Below are 22528 nucleotides of genomic sequence, written 5' to 3' on the forward strand. Positions count from 1 at the left end.
TGGAGCACTCAGGAGGGGCTGCTGCTCTAATTATAACCGTGTTTCTCACCTAAACCCATCACTGGCTGAAGCAGCAACTTATGCAAGTGACATGCTGTCCTGTTTCTGTTTCTTCCATCTCTTGTCATGAGTAAGCAGCTGTCGTCCTCTCTTGGCCCTCGTCTTTTCCAGGTGGCTGGGAAAGGAAGTGTTTGTAATGCAGAAATCAGGCATAGAGTAAGTCCAGAGTGAGAGAATTAGAGGTGGTAGTGGGCTTAGTTATCATTTAGTCCAATTCCCTCTTTTTACAGATGAGGAGACAGGTTCAGAGAAGGTAGATTGCTCATCCAGGTCACACAGCTTGCTCATAGAAGAACCAGAGGAGGGCCGGCCGTGGCTCACTCGGGAGAGTGTGGTGCTGATAACACCAAGGCCCCGGGTTCGGATCCCATATAGGGATGGCCGGTTCGCTCACTGGCTGAGCGTGGTGCTGACAACACCAAGTCAAGGGTTAAGATCCCCTTACTGGTCATCTTTTTAAAAAAAAAAAGAAGAACCAGAGGAAAGACCCAGTTAGTTCTTCTAACTCCCAGTCTACTGTTCATCTTTATCTTGTCCTCTTCAAATAAATTCATTCAGCTATCTTCTGAGGAAAAACAAATATATAATCCTGGCTTTGCTAATTTCTAGATATGTGGCTTTGACCAAGTTACATAGCCACTCTCTACCTCAGTTTTCCCAGTTGTGAAGTGGAGATAATAGCTGGTGTGACCATATGTAAATATGTTAACACATTAATGTGTTAATATATGTAAAGCACATGAATTATATGTACCATATACCAAGTGCTCAACAATGCTGTCTGATCCTTGAATGTATTTTGACTAAAAACAGATGTGCTAAATTCTGCTGTAATTAACAGTCACTGAATTCCCCTTTCCCCTGGATTCTTCCATGCATATGTCCATGTAGGTAAACGTACTTGGGATGAGCAACCAGCGGTTGAAAACTGTGAACATTTTCTATATTGATCCTGTATCTCAAAACTTTGCTGAACTCGTTTATTAGTTCTAACAGTTTTCTTGTGGATTCCTTAGGATTTTCTATACACAAGATCATGCCAGCTGTAAATAGAGAATTTTTTTTTCTTTTTGCTGTCTGGTACAGGGATTGAATCCCCAGACTTTGGTGTTGTCAGCACCACGCTCCAAACAACTGAACTAACCAGCCAGCTTAGTATTTTTTCTTCTTCCTTTCCAATTTTTATGCCTTTTATTTCCTTTTCTTACCTTATCGTCCTGCCTAGAACTTCCAGCACTATGTTGAAGAACAGTGGTGACAGGGGCCAGCCCTGACTTATTCCTGATCAAAGGGGAAAGCATTCAGTTTTTCACCAATAAGTGTGAAGTTACTTATGGATTTTTGCAGATGATTCCTATCAAGTTGAAGAGTTTGATGGTTTGTACTACTTTGTTAAGTCTATTATGAAAGGGTATGGAATTTTGTTAAATGCTCTTTCTGTGCCTATTGAGATCATGCAGTTTTGTCCTTTATTCTATTGATATTTTTGTATTACATTGATACATTTAGGCATGTTGAACCAAGCTTCTGTTCCTGGATAAATCCCACTTATCATGGTATATAATCCTTTTTATGTGTTGCTGGATTCGGTTTGTTAGTATTTTATTGAAGACTTCTACATCTGTATTCTGAAGATATATGAGTCTGTAATTTTCTTGTAATTTTTTTTGTTCAGTTTTGGTATCAGAGTAATACAGGTCTCAGACAATGAGTTAGGAAGCGTTCTCTTCTGTTTTTTGGAAGAGTATGTGAAGGATTGGTGTTAACTCTCTAAACATTTGGTAAAATTTAGCAGTGAAGCCATCTGTGTCTGGGCTTTTCTTTATGGGAAGTTTTTGATAACTAACTCAATCTCTTTACTTGTTATAGCTCTGTCTTAGTCTGTTTTGAGTTACTATAGCAAAACACCTGAGACTGGGTAATTTATAAAGAACAGAGATTTATTTCTTATAATTTTGGAAGCTGGGAAGTCCAAGATTGAAGGTCCCACATCTGGTGAGGGCCTTTGTGCTGTGTTATCCCATGGCAGGAGGGCAAAAGTGTGTGTGTGCTTGAGAGAGAGAAAGGGGGTCAGAACTCATTCTTTTATCAGGAACCCACTCCTATGATAACAGCATTAATCCATTCATGAGGTCTCTGCCCTCATGACCTAATCATCTCCTAAAGGACCCACGTCTCAACACTATTGCATTTGGGATTGTTTCTGACACATGAACTTTGAGGGACACATCCAAACCACAGCAAGCTCTATCCATGGTATTTCTATTTCTTGTTGAGTTAGATTTTGTATTTTGTCTTCCTAGGAATTTGTGCATTTCACTAATTTATCTAATTTGTTGTCATACAATTGTTCACAGTATTCCTTTATAATGCTTTGTATTTCTGTAAGGTTGGTAGTAAAATCCCCTCTTTATTTCGGATTCTAGTAATTTGAGTATTCTTTTTTTATTTGTTTGTTTGCTTGTTTTTTGTTATTGTTCATTTGTTTGTTTTGGCCAGTCTAGCTAAAGGTTTGTCATTTTGTGGATCTAGTCAAAGAACTAGCTTTTGGTTTTATAGATTTTCTCTATTGCTTTTCTATTCTCTGTTTCATTTATTTTATCTTTAGGCTTTATTTTCTTCTTTTTGCTTTCTTTGGACAGTTTATTCTTCTTTTTCTAGTTTCTTAAGGCAAAAAGTTATGGAGAAGGCAAAACTATGGGGACAGTAAAAGGATCAGTGGTTTCTAGGGGTTGGAGGGAGGGAGGGATGAATAGGTAGAGCAGAGGCTTTTTAGGGCAGTGATGGATACATGTTACTATACATTTGTCAAACCCATAGAATGTACAACACCAAGAATAATTCTAATGTAAACTATGGACTTTGAGTGATAATGATGTGTGTCAATGTAGGTTCATTGTAACAAATGTGCCACTCTGGTGAGGGCTTTTCATAGTGAGGGAGGCTGTGCATATGTTGGGGCAGGAGGTATATGGGAACTCTCTTTTGCTAAATTTTGCTGTGAACCTAAAACTGCTCTATGTAAGAAAATAATCTAAGTGACTCATTTTCAGAAATGACTTACCTGAGGGTGTTTTATTGAGATGGTAATTATTTCCTAGACCCTTTTGTTTTCTTCATTTTCCCAGAGGTCTCTGAACAGATAAGTCTTTCCTTGAGATTGTATTTGGTTACTAGCACCCATTGTTTTCTTCATTCCCTGGTGTTTCTCCCTTCACAAGGCTTAGGCGGGCCTTTATCCTGGGCTTGTCCTGAGTCCCCAGACAAGGGAATTCCTTGCAAGGGGGTAATAAATTTTAGCTGTTGTTGTGGAAGATTGTTTACCCTGTAGTACTCAGCCAATGAAGAAGTGGGGGGAGAGACTTATGTATCAGGAAATAAATTGCTTGCTACGGCGCTTTTCTGTGTACCTGCCCTTCAGACACCTGAAACTTATAAAGTCTCGCTTCACTGTACCTGTGTCTCTGTGTCCATCCTTTGGCATTGGACAGGTGAGGGCATTTCTCACACTCAATAAAAATAAAGTATATTAAAAATCAAAAGTGTAAACAAAACAAAAAACCCCTCATAGCCAGAAGGGTAATGTCCCTGTCCCAGGGCTAGTCTTGCTCTACGAGATCTCTCTGCGGTGACCCAGAATGAAGTGGGTAACAGAGACCTGAACACCTGCTATTGCGACTGTCTCTGTTAGCTTCTTCCTATAAATGCTGTTCCAAATTATTATTATTATATAATGTGTGCTACATGTTATTCTAGTTGTAGTTTCTTCCTTGGTTAATTTTAATTTCTAAATGGAGAGAAGGTGAAGTTTCTTCTTCCTTTTTTGGCAGCTGGCCAGTAAGGGGATCCAAACCCTTGACCTTGGTGTTACCGGCACCAGACTGTAACCAACTGAGCTAACCAGCCAGCCTGAAGTTTCTTCTAATTTTATTGCCTTATGGTTGAAGAATGCTGTCTATGTTGTTGATTCATTTGAGTTTGTTGAGATTTGCTTTGTGGTCTAATATGTGCTTGAAAGAATGTGTATTCTCTACCAGATGTAGGCAGAAATCTACATACTTCCATTAGATCAAGCTTATTAACTGTGTAAAGTCTTTTCTGCCCATGCTAAATTTTTATCCATTTAACCTACCAATTATTGAGAATATTGTATTAAAATTATGCATTATGATTATGTACTCATGTGTGTCAAGTTTCCCCAAGAATTTTAATTTTTGCTTTATATATTTTGGATATATGTTGTTACATGTGTATAAGTTCAGAATTATTATATCTTTCAGATTAATTGTTCAATTTGTTCATTGTCAAATATATTTTATTTCTAACAAAATGTTTTGCCCTAAAGATTAATTTGGCAGATATTAGTATTAATGTAACTGCCAGCTTCTTCCTTGTTTAAAAAAAGTTATTGATTTGAGACCTTTTTTATTTTTTTTATTTTTATTTATTTTTTTTTTTAAGATGACCGGTAAGGGGATCTTAACCCTTGACTTGGTGTTGTGAGCACCACGCTCAGCCAGTGAGCGAACCGGCCATCCGTATATGGGATCCGAACCCGGGGCCTTGGTGTTATCAGCACCACACTCTCCCGAGTGAGCCACGGGCCGGCCCGAGACCTTTTTTAAATATACTTATTTGTAGCTATTAATTTCCTTCTAAGCACTGATTTAGCTTCATCACATAAGTTTTTGTTGTTGTACTTTAGTTTTCATTCATTTCAAAGTGTTTTCCAATTTCCCTTGTGATTTCTTCTTTACCTAGTGGTTATTTAGGAATGTGTTATTTAATAGCACCATATTTTTATTTATTTATTTATTTATTTATTCTTAAAAGATGACTGGTAAGGGGATCTTAACCCTTGACTTGGTGTTGTCAGCACCACGCTCAGCCAGTGAGCGAACCGGCCATCCCTATATAGGATCCGAACCCGGGGCCTTGGTGTTATCAGCACCACACTCTCCCGAGTGAGCCACAGGCCAGCCCAATTGTGAATTTCTCAAATTTTCTTCAGCTGTTTATTTCTAATTTCATTCCATTGTGTTTGGAGAACATACTTTGAATGATTTTAATCTTTTAAAATGCATTATTTTATGGCCTCAAATGGCTTTTTTTCAAAACATTTTCTGTCTTTTTTTAAAGTTTTGAAGTTTTCTTTACAGAGCTCTTAATTTTCTTAGTTAATTCTTAGATACTTTATGTTTTTATTGGGAGGTTCTTATTTTATTTTGTTTCTTTTTTACTAGTGTTGAGAAATGCTATTAATTTTGTAGGTTGATCATATAGCTGGAAAATGTGCTGAAGTGTTATTCTAAAAGTTTGACTATTGATTTTGTCAGTTTTCCCAGATTATCATCCTGTATTAGTTCATTTTCTGTTGCTTATAAAAGAATACTTGAAACTGGGTAATTTATAAGAAAAATGAAATTTATTTCTTACAGTTTTAGAAGCTGGGAAGTCTAAGGTCCAGTGGGCACATCTGGCAAGGGCCTTCTTCCTGATGGGGCTTCTGTGGAGTCTCAAGGAACATCCATGGTGAGGACTGAGCAAGAGCACTTTTATGTGGTCACTTGCTTCCCTTTAAAGCCCCCAGTCTACTCCCTGATAACCCATTAAACCATTGATCCAAGAATGAATTAATCCATTCATGAGGGCTAGTCCTCATGACCCAATCACCTCTTAAAGGCCCTACCTTTCAAGTACCATATTGGGGATTAAATTCCAGCATGAGATTTTGAGGGGACAAACATTCAAACCATAGCTTGTCCCATCTTCAAAAATCTGTTTTATCTATTCCTATACCAGTTCTTATACTTCTTACTGTAGAGGATTCTTAAAGCAAATGTACTTCATGGGGCCTGGTTTTCCAAAGCCTTGCAGTTTCAAATATTGACCTTGCAGAGGACTGGAAATTTTCCTCAGGCTATAAAGTCTCTGGTGTAAGATAAAGATTTGTGGCATAGCAAGGTTGCTGGCTCAAGGACAGACTAGTTACTGATTGTTATGTAAAGATACCGAGAAATTGCTGTAAGAGGGAATGTTTGCTAAGATCAAGCTTTGGCTGGTGGATCACTTAATTGCCTTAATGGAATGTCATCTGACTTGTTTCACTGAGAGTTACCAGCTTATACTGGTAAACTATAACCCCACCTATGTCTCTTCCTGTAACTTCCTGGTCTGAAGAATAAATGCAGGAAGAGAACCCCAATTTGGGGTTAATCTCCCAAGGAAGGGATGCCTCTCATTGGAGGGTCCTGGGAAAGTTAACCACTTCAGGGCTTCTCACTGCTCAGAAATGAATGGCTTTGAGTAATCTTTTGTGGCTCCGTCACCGAGGGGAAGTGGGGTGACAAATCTGTGGAGGACAAAGCAACATCTTACTACTTCTGGACTCTTGTACTATATTAAAGCTAATGATGATGGGGCCGAGCCCGTGGCGCACTTGGTAGAGTGCTGCGCTGGCAGCGCGGCGACGCTCCCGCCGCGGGTTCGGATCCTATATAGGACTGACCGGTGTACTCACTGGCTGAGTGCCGGTCATGAAAAAACGACAAAAAAAAAAAAAAAAAAAAGCTAATGATGATGGTGATTTCCCCTTAAATTTTGACCAAAAAATCCCCTTTAAAAAACCCCAAAGCTAAAGACTGGAAATAAGATGTAAGTTTATAACCTTCTCTCACTAAAAGTGGATGACACCTAAAACTGCTGTCCCTCTTTTTAAAAGTCCAAGATAGTTTTGGGAAGAGGGAATTTTGGAGTCTCACAGGCCATCCAAGGGACGAGAAAGGTCTTTCCCCAGGGAGAGTTGTGGGGCTGATTGTGTAGTACTAAGGCATACTTGGGAAAAAAACTCTAGTTTTTACAATATTTCCATGGAAATCAAAGTGATGCTGACCCAGATATTTGCATTAAAAATCAGAAAAAGGAAAGAAGAGAGTCATATGCAAGAGGTAAGAAGATCTCTTTTTAAAATTGTCTGGTATTTACTAGGCTTTGATCAGAGAAATCGAAAGCCTACCATACTGGACGTGTTCTGAAATTCCAGGCTGTCTCTTCGACTATAGGCTGCAAAGTTTTGTCTTGCCATACTGGACCAGTATTGGCTTGTCCTACTGGACCGGGTTTGCCGAGGAGATAGATCTACAGCTGGACCAACAGAAGCACTGAAAGAGGAACCCTGTCCTTGTATCTGGGGCCTTGTGGGTGAGAGATACTGATATAGACAGTGGAAGGAAGAGCTGCATATCTCGTCCTCATCAGGAAAACTGTACAATTCTATGATTTGGGCTATGTCATAGGCATCAGAGTACAAAGCAGGAACTGAGGCCACTAGCCTCTCCAACTGAGAATCTTGCATTTGAAAATCACTTGTGGAACTCCCAGTGAAGATAGAGTCCCAGGCCTGACTGGAAGGGCTTGAGGTCTGAGGGGGGAGGGAGCTATAGAAATCCGAAACCACAGGAAAAAGAGAATAAGGATTGGTGGATGTGCTCAGTGAGATGGGCATATTCTTCCTGGCTGAAAGGAATTGTTCTGGTTGTTTTAGTGATTGCTGCTGTTGCTGCTGCTGCTTCCTCAATTTGAATCGCCTGTTCCTGAACCAAACCTGGGAACGGAGAAAAGGGGAGATTGTGGTCTGTTAATGAAGAAGGCGTTTGAGGCTTCTCATAGGTGAAAACAACCAGATTATAACCCTCCTGTACTGTCCAAGTTATGATGACACTGGGTTCTGAGACAGCAGAGGTGGGCATGGGTGAAGTCAATACAGGGGACAATGAGGATCAGGACTAGACCCCAGAGAAGGAAAAAAAAAAAAAAAGAAAAGGAGTATGTTTGAGAGGTTGCACTGGGGGTTCAGAGAAAGGGTTGTGAACCCTATAGAGGCTAGTTCAGAGATCTAGGGAAAAGTGGGGAATTCGAACTGAAGCATTTTCAAGGATAATTTTAGGAGGCCTCTGCTATGAGCAATACTCCAGCAAAAATTCTATGGGCCTTAGCAGACCAGGAGGTTGGAGGGAGTTGTCTGTTGGTAGTGTATGAATGAGTAGATTGCAGGGTTTTGCTTGAGAAGACTCTGAGTGAAGAGTCTGTCTTGGTGAGAGCCTTTCCTCTATTTGAGTTCTGCAGTACAACAGTTAAGAACAAGACTTCTGGAGTTTTAATTCTAGTGATACTACTTATCTCTGTGACCCAGTCACTGTGCCTCTGAACCTCACTTTTCCTCATCTTTTAAACTGCATAATAGCATGAACAATGCCTGCTAACGTGCGCATTGTTCCCAGTTCAGTAGGTAGCCAACAAATGTTACTTTAGGGAGGGAATTTCCAAGCTGAATAGTAGAATGTGTTTTGGATGGGGTACCAAGCACACCCCAGGGGATCAGACCTTCACTCTTGACTCCAACAGGTTGAGTTTCAGAGCTAGTTTCTTCTGGAGATTTTTATCTGGGAACATGGTCTGGCTAAACAGAGCCTCCAACTCTTCATACTGTTTGTGGGTGAATGTGGTACGTTCTTGATGCTTCTTCCATGTTGCTGTAGGGCAGAGATAGAGAGGGAGTGGTTATACTCACACTACCACCACTCCTCACCAAGAAACAAAAACAAAAATAAAACACCCCCAAAACTCCCCAGAATCCACAGTTGTAAATCTCCCATGCCTCCCCTCTGAACAGGTTTGGTATCCAGAAGACACAGAAGATCCCAGGTCTTGACTCTGCATGGCTGAACCCTGTGTGGCAGTGTTCTGTCTTCTGCTTGCTGAGATTTTAGGTTGTCCCTGCCCTGCTAGAAAATGGGTTACCTCTTCAACTTTCTCTGTACTCTGTCTGTTCACTCTGGAAACTGGTTCCATTGAGTTTCAGTTTGCCCTCCACTGAAAACAGTATTGTTTTACCCTTTTTCTCTGGTACTCAGTCTTTCTACCCTACTTAACCTCAGGACAGTAGACAGTGGACAGTGGCTTCCCTCTTCTCATCTTCTTTTTCACACTTCATTTCTTGTAGAAACTAGGAGGAAACCCCATGTCTCTGCACTTGAGTATGACACACTCTTCAAAATGAGTTTCTTCTCTTCACTCATTTATTCAGGAACCCAGTTTATCTCATCTGTCAAAAGGACTTTTAAACTTTTCTTGGCTTTCTGAGTCTCTGTTCACTCCTTTGGGAAAAGGGTCATACGAAATGAAACATAAGGGGAAGGCCTGTGGCTCACTGGGAGAGCGTGGTGCTGACAACACCAAGTTGAGGGTTAAGATCCCCTTACCGGTCATCTTTTAAGAAAAAAAAAAAAAGAAATGAAACATAACTAAATATGTGGAGAAGACTGAAAAATTATAATCACAGCTCTGTTCACAATAGTCAAGATATGGAACAAATCTAAACGCTTAACAACAGATGATTGGATAAAGAAAATGTGGTGTGCAATAATAGGCTGAAGGAGAGAACAGAACTTTGGTTACTAGAGATGGGAAAGGGGGAGTTCGTGAAAAATTGGTTAATGTACACAAAGAATACTTACATTTAGTAATGATGTATAAGCTAATTATCCTGATTTGATCATCACATATTGTACACAGATATTGATATTCAACTCTGTACCCCACAAACATGTATAATAATGTTTCAATTAAAAGAAAGAAAAATGGTACATGTACACAATGGAATACTACTCAGCCATAAAAAAGAATGAAATTTCACCATCGCAGCAACATGGGTGAGCTTGGAGAAAATTATGTTAAGTATGATAAGCCAGGCACAGAGAGAGAAACGTTGTATGTTCTCACACATATGGGAACTAAAAAAGAGAACAAAACAAAACAAATACAAGTAAACAATCACAATAATAAGTCGAACTGCTGAAAGGAGAAAGAACTGAGATTACTAGAGGCAGGAAAGGGGAGGGGGAAGTGGGGATAGTGAGAGGCTGGTTAATGGACATGAAATTACAACTAGATAGGAAAACTAAGTTCTATCGGTGTAAGGTCAACCCCGGAATCTATCATTAACAATGATTTACTGCATGTTACCAAACCACTAGAAGAGAGGAGGTCAAATGTGTACATCACAAAGAAATGATTGTTTTGCAATGATGAATATGCTAATTGCCCTGAATAGATCATCACACGTGGTACGCATGTATTGAAATATAACTCTGTACCCCATAAATATGTACAGTCAATATGTTTCAATAAAAAAATTTTTTTAAAGAAAATCTACAGAATATTTTTTCAAATGGCAATGGAGAGAGAAATGTTTTCTAAGAAAATGTAATTGCCAAAATTAGCTTTAAAAAAACCTATAAGCTTTGTGCAATGGCAGAATCATAGCCAATGAAGTTGATCTGAGGTGCAGTAATTGCTAACTGAAAAAAAAACAACCAAACCCTATAGACCCTGAATAGACTAATAACCACACAAAAACATAGGTAAGTTATGGAACTAAAGATAATGCTGTGCTAAATCTCCTGTTAATATACCCACTTCAATAAAAGGAGGAAGTGTCTTCTCTTAACCTTTACTTCTTGTACTTAAAGTCCATAATACTGATACTAAAACCAGGCAAGAATAAACACTATAAAAAAAAAAATCTATAGGTTAATGCCAAACATATGTGGATAACCTATATAAAATATATTTAATTGCATTTTAGATTAACATATTCCTAAACTTACAGTGTTGAATTTATTCTTGCAGTTCATATATTTTTGAAATTGAACATATAAAATATTAATTAAATTAATTAATCAATTAAATTATTTTATTCAAATTATTTGCATTTATCATAAATAGCCATATATTCATCAACACTGAGCCTATTCTTTTAATTATATAACATAGTTTTACCAGGCACATAATCTTACTTTCAAATAAGTTGTTTGTGATACAGTACATTGAGAATATGTTTATGGAATGTTATCACTGGGAATTTTGTTCTAAGCCATGAGAAATTTATTTATATAATATTAAGATAACTGCTTTGCCCCCACGTTCATCTTATAGGAGTGTATTAGTGATTTCTACAACCTAACTACTTACTGTCTATTGCTTTAAAATAAGAAATCAATCTATTCATTTATTTGGATACACAATACATGCACATAGCACAAAATTGAAACCATCTCTGTTCCTCAGCCACATAATTACTCTGTAGAGCTGTTCTGTTCAATACAGTAGTCGCTGCCCAAATGACTATTAAGCATGTGAAATGTGGCCAGCTCCACTGAGATTCTGAATTTTTAATTTTATTAAAGTTTAACGAATTTAAATTAAAAAACTGGTACTCAATCCAGTTATTGGGAAACTTTTTAGTATGCTTGGAACAACTTGGGTATGTGAATCTACTTTTCAACTGTAAGTTTTATGAAATCCAAATGCAGATCAATATTTCTGATGGAAGGGCCAGTCCGTGGCTCACTTGGGAGAGTGCAGTGCTGATAACACCAAGGCCATGGGTTTGGATCCCTATATAGGGATGGCGGGTTAGCTCACTTGGGAGAGTGCGGTGCTGACAATACCAAGTCAAGGGTTAAGATCCCCTTACCGGTCATCTTTAAAAAAAATTAATAATAAAAATAAATAAATAAATATAAAAATGGACAAAGAATGTGAATAAACATTTTATCAAAGAAAATATATTAATGTGCATGTGGAGGAATATAGGGAAATTGGAATCCTCATACATTGCTGGAAGGAATATAAAATGGTGTAGCCACTTTGGAAAAGTTTGGCAGTTGCTTCAAAAGAAACTTACTGCATAACCTGGCAATTCCAGTCCTAGGAATCTACCCCAGAGAAATAAGAGCATGTGTTCATGCAAAGACATGTACGCCACTGTTCGTAGCAGCATTCTTCATACTCGCCTGAAACTGATAACAATTCAAAAGTTCTTACTGTTCAATGGACATACAAAATGTGGTATATTCATATTCACATTTGAAATTTCCTATGTAAAAAATGTTTAAAATAGTTTTAAAAAAATGTAATCTTTGGCAATTATTTGTTCTAAAAAGAGTGGGAGCCATCCACCCGGAGATGGAACTGTTATGAGCAGAAAGTATGTCCACCAAAGTGTGCGGCTGGAAGAAGCAGAGAGAGGCTTCAAGTGCCTGGTTTTCTAGGGCTGGCAGATCTCATAAAATAGCAAATGGGCTGTCTTAACATAGGTGCATCACATATAATGACAATAATGACATATATGACATATAATGACAATAGTCAAAGCTGATTGGTGGGTATGAGTACTTTCAATAAACTATTTTTTAGATGAACTATTCCTAAAGATTTTTATAATAAAGAATTTTTAAAATAAGGTTAAAAAGAGGAAAAATAAAGTGATTACATCAACACCTTGAAAGACAAAGACCATGAAGTGGTTGGGAACCATGGCTGGATGCAGAAGACAAACCTGGACTCTCAGACACAAAGAAGTAACGCTACTGCAGTGACAGAAGAGCGAGACATTGGGCTACCAAGAATGGCAAGTGCACCAGCCCATCCTTCCCTCCAGCCTCACTGTATTCCAGGAAAACCCATCACGATCAAACATGACAAACATACAAGGTATTTAGTCCTTCTAGTTATTCTCCTCTATTCGAACCTTGCGACTACCCCTCTTTTGAAAGACAAGGAGGCTCCCAGAAGAGGGACAAAATAGGGAGGGCAGAGGGGAACTGTACTCACAGGAACTGGCTTGGTCCTGTGGCATCAAGTGCATGCTGGACTCACCCATGTCGATTAGAGTGTGAGGAGTCACGAGGGGCGTTCTGTTCATCAGGGGTACTGTGGAAATAAAAATTACACACTCAAAAATATTTGCAGCCTCAGCTTAAATGAAAATTAAAGAAAAATCTATAGATCCATTTCGTATTAAATAAGGAAAGATAAAAAGCCTGGAGGAAGGGTAGACTTTGAGTTGCAAGTACTTTATTTGTCACTGAAAATGAAGTCTTTTTACTTAAAGTTATAAACTATATTGATCATAGGCTATGTAATAACATTATCACAATTCTGATAATTAACTCACTGTGTACTGATCTTATAATAGTTAACCTCCTCTGCACATCAACTGTAAGTTAGGAAAATATTACCAATTAAAACATGTAAACGGTTGTATAGAAAACAAATTTTGAAAACCATATTACTTATTATTTTCTTATTAATTCTTATTAGTTTCCTATGTAATGTGATATAGGAAATAAAATTTTCTTTATAACTCTCAAAAGTATAGTTTATATATGTATAATATATATAAAGACTGGACTACAAAAATCATACCAAACCTATTTTAGTGACTACGTCAGAGAAGAGAGGTGGAATGGTTCTGATAGGAGTGGTCATCAAGTACATTAGCTTTATCTCCATTATCTTATTTTATGTTTTAGTAAATGAGACAAAGTTATATACTGTGTGATTTACTTAGAGAGCATGAAATTGGAAGGAGCAGCTGGAAAAAATGTGTATATATGTTAACAGTTTTTTTTTTTCTTTTTGGTGGTGAGATTATAGATATTTGCTGTAGCATTCCTTGATCTTTTTTGTATTTTAATGATGAACATTTTATAAGACAATCAACTATAACACTTGTAGAAAATCTTCATGATCATATCAAAAGATGACAGAGAATATTTAGAAATTCAACACTCATTTCTGATAAAAATTATAGCCAGGTATGAATGGAAGGCATTTTCTTAACCAAAAAAGAGCTCTGCATCAAAAGTGAACACTAAAAGCATTACCATTAAAGTAAATAAAAGGCAAAAATGACCTGTATCATATGTACTGTGCACTATTGGACTGGTGTACCTGGTAAATGCAACAAAATATAAATAAGAAACAAGCAGTATAACAAAGAAGCAAAAGTGTCATTATTTGCAAAAAAAAAAAAAAAAAAAAGGTTCATTTCTCTGAAAAATCCACTGAAAAAATATTATGTAAAGCAGTTGAACACATTGAAAGGATGTAACATTAAGATGCAACTATTAATAGCTGCTTTAAAGCAAATGTAAAATGTGCTGTCAATATTATATTTTAAAAGATCCAATCAATGCATTATAACCTTAAAATACATAGAATACTTAAAAATATATCTAAATGAAACGTGCAAAACCTATATGAAAGGGCCGGCCCGTGGCTCACTCGGGAGAGTACGGTGCTGATAACACCAAGGCCCCGGGTTCGGATCCCATATACGGATGGCCGGTTCGCTCACTGGCTGAGCGTGGTACTCACAACACCAAGTCAAGGGTTAAGATCCCCTTACCGGTCATCTTTAAAAAAAAAAAAAAAAAAAAAAAACCTATATGAAATAAACTGTAATATTGTGGTAAAGGGTATAAATGATCTGAATAAATAGAAAATCATATTATGTTCTTGAAATAAACGGAGATTAGAAAAACGTCAGTTCTCCCTCCTCCCCAAATAACTATATAACCTCAATGTAATCCTAGCGAACATCTCAACAGAAATTTTTATGGAGCTTAACAAGCTGATTCCCATAGTTGGGAAGAAGAATTATCAAAGATATTTGAGAAATTGCTTTTTTAAAAATTTAAAAAATTGTTTAAAGAATTTATTTGGTTTTATTTGGGAGGGGATTTCAAAGTGCTTTATCATCTAATTAAACCTCACAACATGCTGCAATCTTATTAATACATAAAGTGAGATACAGTATAGTTGAGTGTGACTTTATTGTATAAGGGAACAAAGGATGAGAATATAAATTTGAGTTTGGAAATAGAGCACACTCCAGCCACTGGACCATCCAGACTGCTATGATCTCAGGGAACACATTTTTCTATTTATTAGAAAATCTGGCAAAACATAAATGTCTGTTATATAGAGTGACTTAGTTTTCACATGTATAAAATAAAAAAGAACAGCTTTGCTCTTATTGAGTTGTTTTTTAGATTATGTACTATGAGACCTTATCTTTCTCTGTCTTTCTCTTCTTGTCCTACTTCTATTTCCAACCACACCTTCTTGAGCCAGAGAGAGTCATGATCTGAAGTGATGAGTGACAGCCTCAGGAGTGCACATGCATCTGCGCTCTCTCTCTCTCTCTCAAGCCTGGATTAGCCTGTCAGAGAATGAGAGACTATACAGAGAAGAGCACACGCTCCCTGAGTTTACCTAGGTAACCCTCAAACTAGTCAGAGAGCCCAGGAAAGACCAGAAGAGCTGCCCAGCTCGCTTGTAGATTCATGAATAATAATAAATGTATATTATTTTAAACCACTGAGGCTGTATTAAACAGCAGGGGCTAACTGATACATACACTTAATCTTCATACATACGTACAATTTTTCTGGACTTTATTCTGTTCTCTCAGTTATTGACATGTTCCTGCAGCCTATACTTCCAGATTACCCTTCTCTACCATTCTGGAGATTTTCTGCAAAATTCTTAGCCAGCTACAGTGTGAAGTGTAGTGAATAACAATCCTGTTTGGTATGTCACATATTCTTTCACATCTCCTAAATGCCTCTGGAAAAGGTTTTTCATTCTTTCGGTAAATATCTATTCAGCACCCACTGTATGCATGGTACCATATTAAGTTCTCTAGTAGATAAAAGGACGAGCATGAAATAGCATGCTGGCATAGCACAGGCATTAACAGTGCTTCAGACACTGAATAACTTGTATTTAAGAAAATAAAAAGAATATGTAAGTCCTTCAGTCCCAGAGCAAAGCAAAAAACAATTTTTTTTTTTTTTTAAGCAGAATGGGCTAGAATGTCACTTCACAAAACATACCCTGAATAGGTAACACTGCAGTATTGGTGCCAAAAACACTAATTTAGCTGTAGAATAGAATAAAGAATATATAGAGAAAAAAAAAGAAACTCTAACATAGATGAAAAAATGACATTCCCGGTTAGCTGGAACAGAAAAAGTGGCCATTAATGTACATGAAATTAAATTACAATCTAATTCACAACATTTAAAAGCAATTGCAGATGAATTTAATAGCTAATCTTTAAAGTTTATATTGAAATACAAAACAAAAAACCTTTAAACAGATAAAATGAATTACATCAGAATAGAAAAACTATTACAACACTTATGAAACAAAAAGAATTTATATCCCTATTTTATAGTGAATTTGTACCAAAACAATAAGAAAAAACAAATTCCATCATAAATTTGGATGAAGGGTATGAAAAAGTAATGTCTAGGAGAGAGTAAGAATTGTTTTTTTTTTTTTTTTAAAAGATGACCGGTAAGGGGATCTTAACCCTTGACTTGGTGGTGTCAGCACCACGCTCTCCCAGTGAGTGAACCGGCCATCCCTTTATGGGATCCAAACCCGTGGCCTTGGTGTTATCAGCACCACACTCTCCCGAGTGAGCCACGGGGCCGGCCCAAGAATTGTTTTTTAAATGGTAACAATGACTGACTTCACTAGTAATTCATAATCTGTAATTAATTCAATAATGAGTTAATTTTTCTCTGAAAAGACTAGAAAAAATCTTAGTTATAAACCAAGCTTCACTGATAATGTGGGGGAATATACACCATCATCATTTATTATTAGGATGTAAACTGATAACAAGATTTGAGATTAATGTCTTTCATTTTCATACCATTTAACCCAGGATATTTACTTCCAGGAATTAAAAGCGTTCATCAATAGGAGGCTGGTGAAATAATCTTTTACACATCAACAGCCTGGAATGGTATACAATCATATACACATTTGTATATTTTGAATATGTGGTACAATATACATAACATAAAAATTTACCAGTGTAACCATTTTTTATTATACAGTTCAGTAGTAAGTATATTCACATTGTTGTGCAACCAATCTCCAAAACTAAATTATTTTCATCTTTTAAAACTGAAACTGTATACCCAGTAAACAACTCCCCAATCCCCTCTCCTTCCTGCCCCTGGCAACCACCATTCTACTTTCCATCTCTATGAATTCGACTACTCTAGGTACCTCATATAAGTAGAATCATACAGTATTTGTCCTTTTATTTTGGCTTCACTTAGCATAATGTCCTCAAGGTTCACCCATATTGTAGCATGTGCCAAAATTTCCTTCTTCTTTAAGGCTGAATATTCCCTTATGTGTATATAACATATTTTATTTATCCATTCATCTGTTGATGGACACTTGCATTGCTTCCACATTTGGCTATTACGAATAATGCTGCTATGAACATGGGTGCATAAATCTCTTTGAGACCCTACTTTCAATTCTTTTGAGCTATACACAGAAGTGGAATCGCTGAATCATATGATAATGCTATTTTTAATTTTTGAGGTACTACCATACTATTTTCCATAGTGGCTACACCATTTTATGTTCCCATAAGGGTTCCAATTTCTCTACATCCTCACCAACACCTGTTATTTTCTCTTTCTTTGATAGTTGCCATCTTAATGAGTGTGAAGTGGTATCTTGTTGTGGTTTTGATTTGCACTTCCCTAATAATTAATGAGGCTGAGCATCTTTTTATGTGTTTGTTTTCTATTTGTATACATTCTTTGGAGAAATATCTATTCAAGTACTTTGCCCATTTAAAAAAATTTTTTTTAATTATTTTTTTTTTAAAGATGACTGGTGAGGGGATCTTAACCCCTGACTTGGTGTTGTCAGCACCACGCTCTCCCAAGTGAGCCATGGGCTGGCCCTACTTTGCCCATTTTTAATTGGATTTTCTTGTTGTTGAGTTGTAGGAGTTATTTATATATTATGGATATTTAACCCCTTATCAGATATAGTTTTTGCAAATATTTTCCTCCACTCCATAGGTTGCCATTTCACTCTGCTGATTGTGTCCTTTGATACACAGAAATTTTAATTTTAATGTATTTCAATTTATCTCTTTATACTTTGTTGCCTGTGCTTTTGATATCACAACCAAGAAATCATTGGTAAATCCAATGTCATAAAGCTTTCCCCCTCCGTTTCTTTCTAAGAGTTTTATACTTTTAGCTCTCATGTTTAAGTCTTTGATCCATTCTGAGTGAATTTTTGTAATGTGGCAAGGCAAGGATCTGATATAGTTTGGATGTGTTTATCTCCCCAGTGCTCATGTTGAAGTCGATCCCAGTGTGACAGTGTTGGGAGGTGGCTTGGGTCATGGGGGTGGATCCCTCACGAATAGATTGATGCCCTCCCTAGAGAAGGGGGAGTGACTGAGCTCTAGCAGGTTGTTAAAAGGACCCTGGTACCTCCCCCCTCACTCTCTTGCATCCCCTCTCACATGTCATCTTGTGCCCACTGGCTGCCCTGCCACTTTCTGCCATGAGTGGAAGTAGCCTGTTGCCCATGCCAGACACAGCTGCCCCAGAATCATGAAACATATAAGCCTCTTTTCCTTATAAATTATCCAGTCTCAGGTATTTCTGTCACAGCAACACAAAAATGAGCTACCACAGAAAATTGGTACCCAGGAGTGGGGTGTTGCTATACAGATACCTGAAAATGTGGAAGCAGGTTTGGAACTGGGTAATGGGCTGAGGCTGGAGGAGTTTGGAGGGCTATTAAGAAGACAAAAAGACAAAAGAGCTGGAACTTCTTAGAGATTGGTTAAATGGTTGTGAACAAAGTACTGATAGAAATCTGGACAGTAAAGGTCATGCTGATGAGATCTCAAATGGAAATGAGAAATTTAGTGGGAATTGGAGAAGAGGTCACCCTTGCTATACTGTAGCAAAGAACTTGGCTGCATTGTGTCCATGCCCTCGGGCTTTATGGGAGGTGGAGTTATGAAGTGGGATATCTGGCAGAAGAAATTTCTAAGCAAAATAGTGAAGGTGTTAGGTGGATGCTTTTAATTGCATACAGTAAAATAAGAGAAAAGACAGAATTTATAATTGAAAGGGAAGCAGAGGAACATAAAAATTTGGAAAATTTGTAGCCTGGCCATGTGGTAGAGAATGAGAGAGCATTTTCAGGAGAAGAATCCAAGGTTGCAGCAGAGGGACAGGTCACTAAAGACATTAACATGGCTAGGAGGCAGCTGGGCACTAATAGCCAAGACAATAGAAATGCCCAAAGGCGTTTTAGAAGTCTTCCAGGCTGCCCCTCCCAAAGACCCAGATGCCTAGGAGGACCAAATTGTTCCAGGAAACAGACCCTGGGTGCAGTTTCCCTGCATCCTATACTCCTCCTTGCATCAGGCTGCTCCACGGAGGGCAAGTGGTAAGCTTTGGGCAGTGTCCACATGGGGTGAAGTCTGCAGACCAACAGAACGCAACAGCAGTGGAGAAATGGCAGCCTCCACCCAGATTCCACAGAATGTATGGAAAGGTGTGGGGGCCCAGGCAGAGATCTGCCACAGGGACAGAGTCACAGCAGAGGAAATCTACTAGAGCAATGCAAAGCAGAATTGTGGGGTCAGGGCCCCCACAGAGAGCCCCCACCAGGGCAATGTCTAGTAGAGCCATGGAAGTAGGGCTGCCACTAGGGCCCCAGAAGTGTGGAGCCATTGGCAATTTGCAGTGCCTGCCTGGAAAAGCTGCAGGCACCAGTGCAACCATGAGGGCTGCCTGAGGCTTTGGGGGCCCAAACACTGCATCACGCCCAAGATGCTGGACATGGAATAGGAGGAGATTATTTTGGAGCTTTAAGATTTAATGTCTGCCCTGCTGGGTTTCAGACTTGGTTGGGCCTCTCCCTCCCTTTTGGAATGGGAATGTGTACCCAACGTCTGTTCCACCATTGTATCTTGGAAGTAGATGAATTTTTGATTTTTATAGGTACACAGCTGAAAAGAGTTTTGTCTTGAGTCTTAGATGAGACTTTAGACTTCAGACTGTTAAGTTGGTGCTGGAACAAGGTAAGACTATTGGGACTATTGGAATGGAATAATTGTATTTTGTATATGAGACGGACATGAGTTTTAGGGGGCCAGGGATGGAAGGGTATATTTTAGATATGTTTGTCCCCACAAAGCTCATATTGAAACCTGATCCCCAGTATGGCAGTGCTGGGAGGTGTTTGGGTTTTCGTATTGCTATAACACAATGTCTGAAACTGGGTATTTTTGGCTCATGATTCTGGGACAGCTACATCTGGTGTGAGCCTCAGGCTGCTTCTACTCATGGCAGAAAGAAGCAGGCAGCCAGCGGGTGCAAGATCACATGGCAAGAGGGAGGGAGGGAGGAAGGGAGATGAAGCAGGGGTGTATGTAGCAGGATCCTTGAAATAACCAGCTCTCTGGGGAACTAGTAGAGGAGTAACTCACTCACTATTCGCCCCTGCCCCAGGGACAGCAGTAATCTATTCATGAAGGATCCACCCCCCAAGACCCAAACTGCTCCCAACATTGCCAAGTTGGGGATCAGATTTCAACCTGAGCTTTGGTGGGGGACAACATATCCAAACTCTATCAGAGCAGATCCCTCACGAATAGATTAATGCCCTGTGGGGAGTGGGGAGTGAGTGGTGAGTTCTCTCAGGAATGGATTAGTTCTCAAGAGAACTGGTTTGTTAAAAGGAGTCTGGTACCTTCTCTCTCTCTCTCTTACTTCCTTTCTGGCTACCTGCCACCCTCTGCCATGAGTGGAAGCAGCCTGAGGCCCACGCCAGATGCAGCTGCCCCAGAATAGTGAGTCAAATAAACCTCTTTTCTTTATAAATTACACAGTCTCAGGTATTATAGCAACACAAAAATGAAGTAATACAGGATCCAACTACATTCTTTTGCATGTGGATGTCCAGTTTTCTTAACACCATCTGTTGAAAAGACTGTCCTTCCCCACTGAATGGTCTTGGCAACTTTGTCGAAAATCATTTGACCATATGTGTAAGGGTGTATTTCTGGACTCTGTTCATTTCTGTTGTTCTATATGTCTGTTTTTAGGTGAGCACCACCTTGTTTGACTACTGTAATTTGTAATAAGTTTTGAAATTAGGAAGTGTGAGACCTCCAACTTTGTTTATCTTTTTAAAAATTGTTTGGGCTATTTGAGATCTTGAGATTCCATATGAATTTTTTTCCCCCACACCTATTTTCTCCTAGATCTCCCCCCTCTTTTTTTTTTGCAGCTTTCTGGTTTGGGGATCTGAACTGTGACCTTGGTGTTATAAGGCTGTGCTCTAACCAATTGAACTAACCAGCCAGCCCAGATACATTTTCTTTATTTCTGCAAAAAACACGGACGGGATTTTTATAGGGATTGCATTAAATTTGTAGGTTGCTTGGGTGGCATTTACATCTTAACAATATTGTCTCCCAATCTGTACACACAGGGCGTCTTTCCATTTATTTGTGTCTTTAGTTTCTTTCAGCAATGTTTTGTAGTTTTCAGTGTACAAGTCTTTCACATCTTTGGTTAAATTTATTCTTTAGTATTTTATTATCTTTGATGCTCTTGTAAATGGAATTATTTTCTTAATTTCCTTTTTGAATTGGTAATTGTTAGAGTATAGAAACACAACTGTTATTTGTATATTTTATATACACAAATACTTTTTATATATTTTTAAAAGGTAGATATGTACAAACACAGGGAAATATCCAGGGCACATTATTAAATAACAAATATATATTTCAGAAGGCTGGCCCGTGGCTCACTCGGTAGAGTGCAGTGCTGATAACACACCAAGGCCACGGGTTCGGATCCTATATAGGGATGGCCAGTTTGCTCACTGGCTGAGCATGGTGCTGACAACACCAAGCCAGGGGTTGAGATCCCCTTACCGTTCATCTTTTTTTAAAAAAAAAGAAAAACAAATATATATTTCAGAATAATTCAGTATGATTCAACTTACGTAAATAAATCTCTGTATACATTTATACACTACTACACTATAAAATAAGCTTATTTTTTTCCATTTTCCAACAATATTGGCCCACAATGTTCCTGCACTGGAAAAGGAGTTTTCTCTATTTCTATCTGCTCATGTTTCCGACCTCTCTTAGAAAAACATTCTCACTTGTTCTGTATCTTGTATTCTCAGCTTATCTATCATAATTTGAATCAACCATGGGCCAAAGGCCCACTTGAAATTTATACCTTCCCATTTTATAATGGGAAGATTTTTGAAATAGATTTTTAAAAATAAGATAACAACAATCAATAGCTGCTTTAAAGCAAATGCAAAATGCAATTATAGGGCCTCATGAGAAAAGGGGCACTAGAAGGGCAGGGAAGACAAAGAGTTATACTCACTGGGACTAGCTGGATCCTGTGGTATCAAGTTCATGCTGGAATCATTCATGGTGGTAAAAGTGTCTGGCTGGTGATTCTCTGGGGCCATGCTGTTCATCTGGGTTTCTGAAATCCAGGACGGAAGGCCTATATGAAAAAGGGAATGTTGGGCCGGCCCATGGCTCACTCGGTAGAGTGCGGTGCTGATAACACCAAGGCCACGGGTTCGGATCCTATAAGGGATGGCCGGTTTGCTCACTGGCTGAGCGTGGTGCTGACAATACCAAGCCAAGGGTTGAGATCCCCTTACCGGTCATCTTTTAAAAAAAAAAAAAGAAAAAGGGAATGTTGATAAGGTCATT

The 22528-nt window shown here is 38.4% G+C and overlaps 1 protein-coding gene across 1 annotated transcript; it reads right to left on the reverse strand.

The window, feature by feature from the left end:
- Positions 1 to 7054: 7054 nt before the first annotated feature.
- Positions 7055 to 22275, reverse strand: LOC134387273 (arginine-fifty homeobox-like). Its single transcript, XM_063109800.1, has 4 exons — positions 22188 to 22275; positions 12736 to 12834; positions 8443 to 8591; positions 7055 to 7663 (listed from the first exon to the last, which is right to left on the reverse strand). The coding sequence occupies exons 1-4, from the start codon at positions 22273 to 22275 to the stop codon at positions 7055 to 7057; spliced, it is 945 nt and encodes a 314-aa protein (XP_062965870.1).
- Between the last annotated feature and the right edge of the window lie 253 nt (positions 22276 to 22528).

The sequence above is a fragment of the Cynocephalus volans genome, chromosome 1 (assembly GCF_027409185.1).
Source record: "Cynocephalus volans isolate mCynVol1 chromosome 1, mCynVol1.pri, whole genome shotgun sequence".
In the NCBI taxonomy this organism is placed as follows: Eukaryota; Metazoa; Chordata; class Mammalia; order Dermoptera; family Cynocephalidae; genus Cynocephalus; species Cynocephalus volans.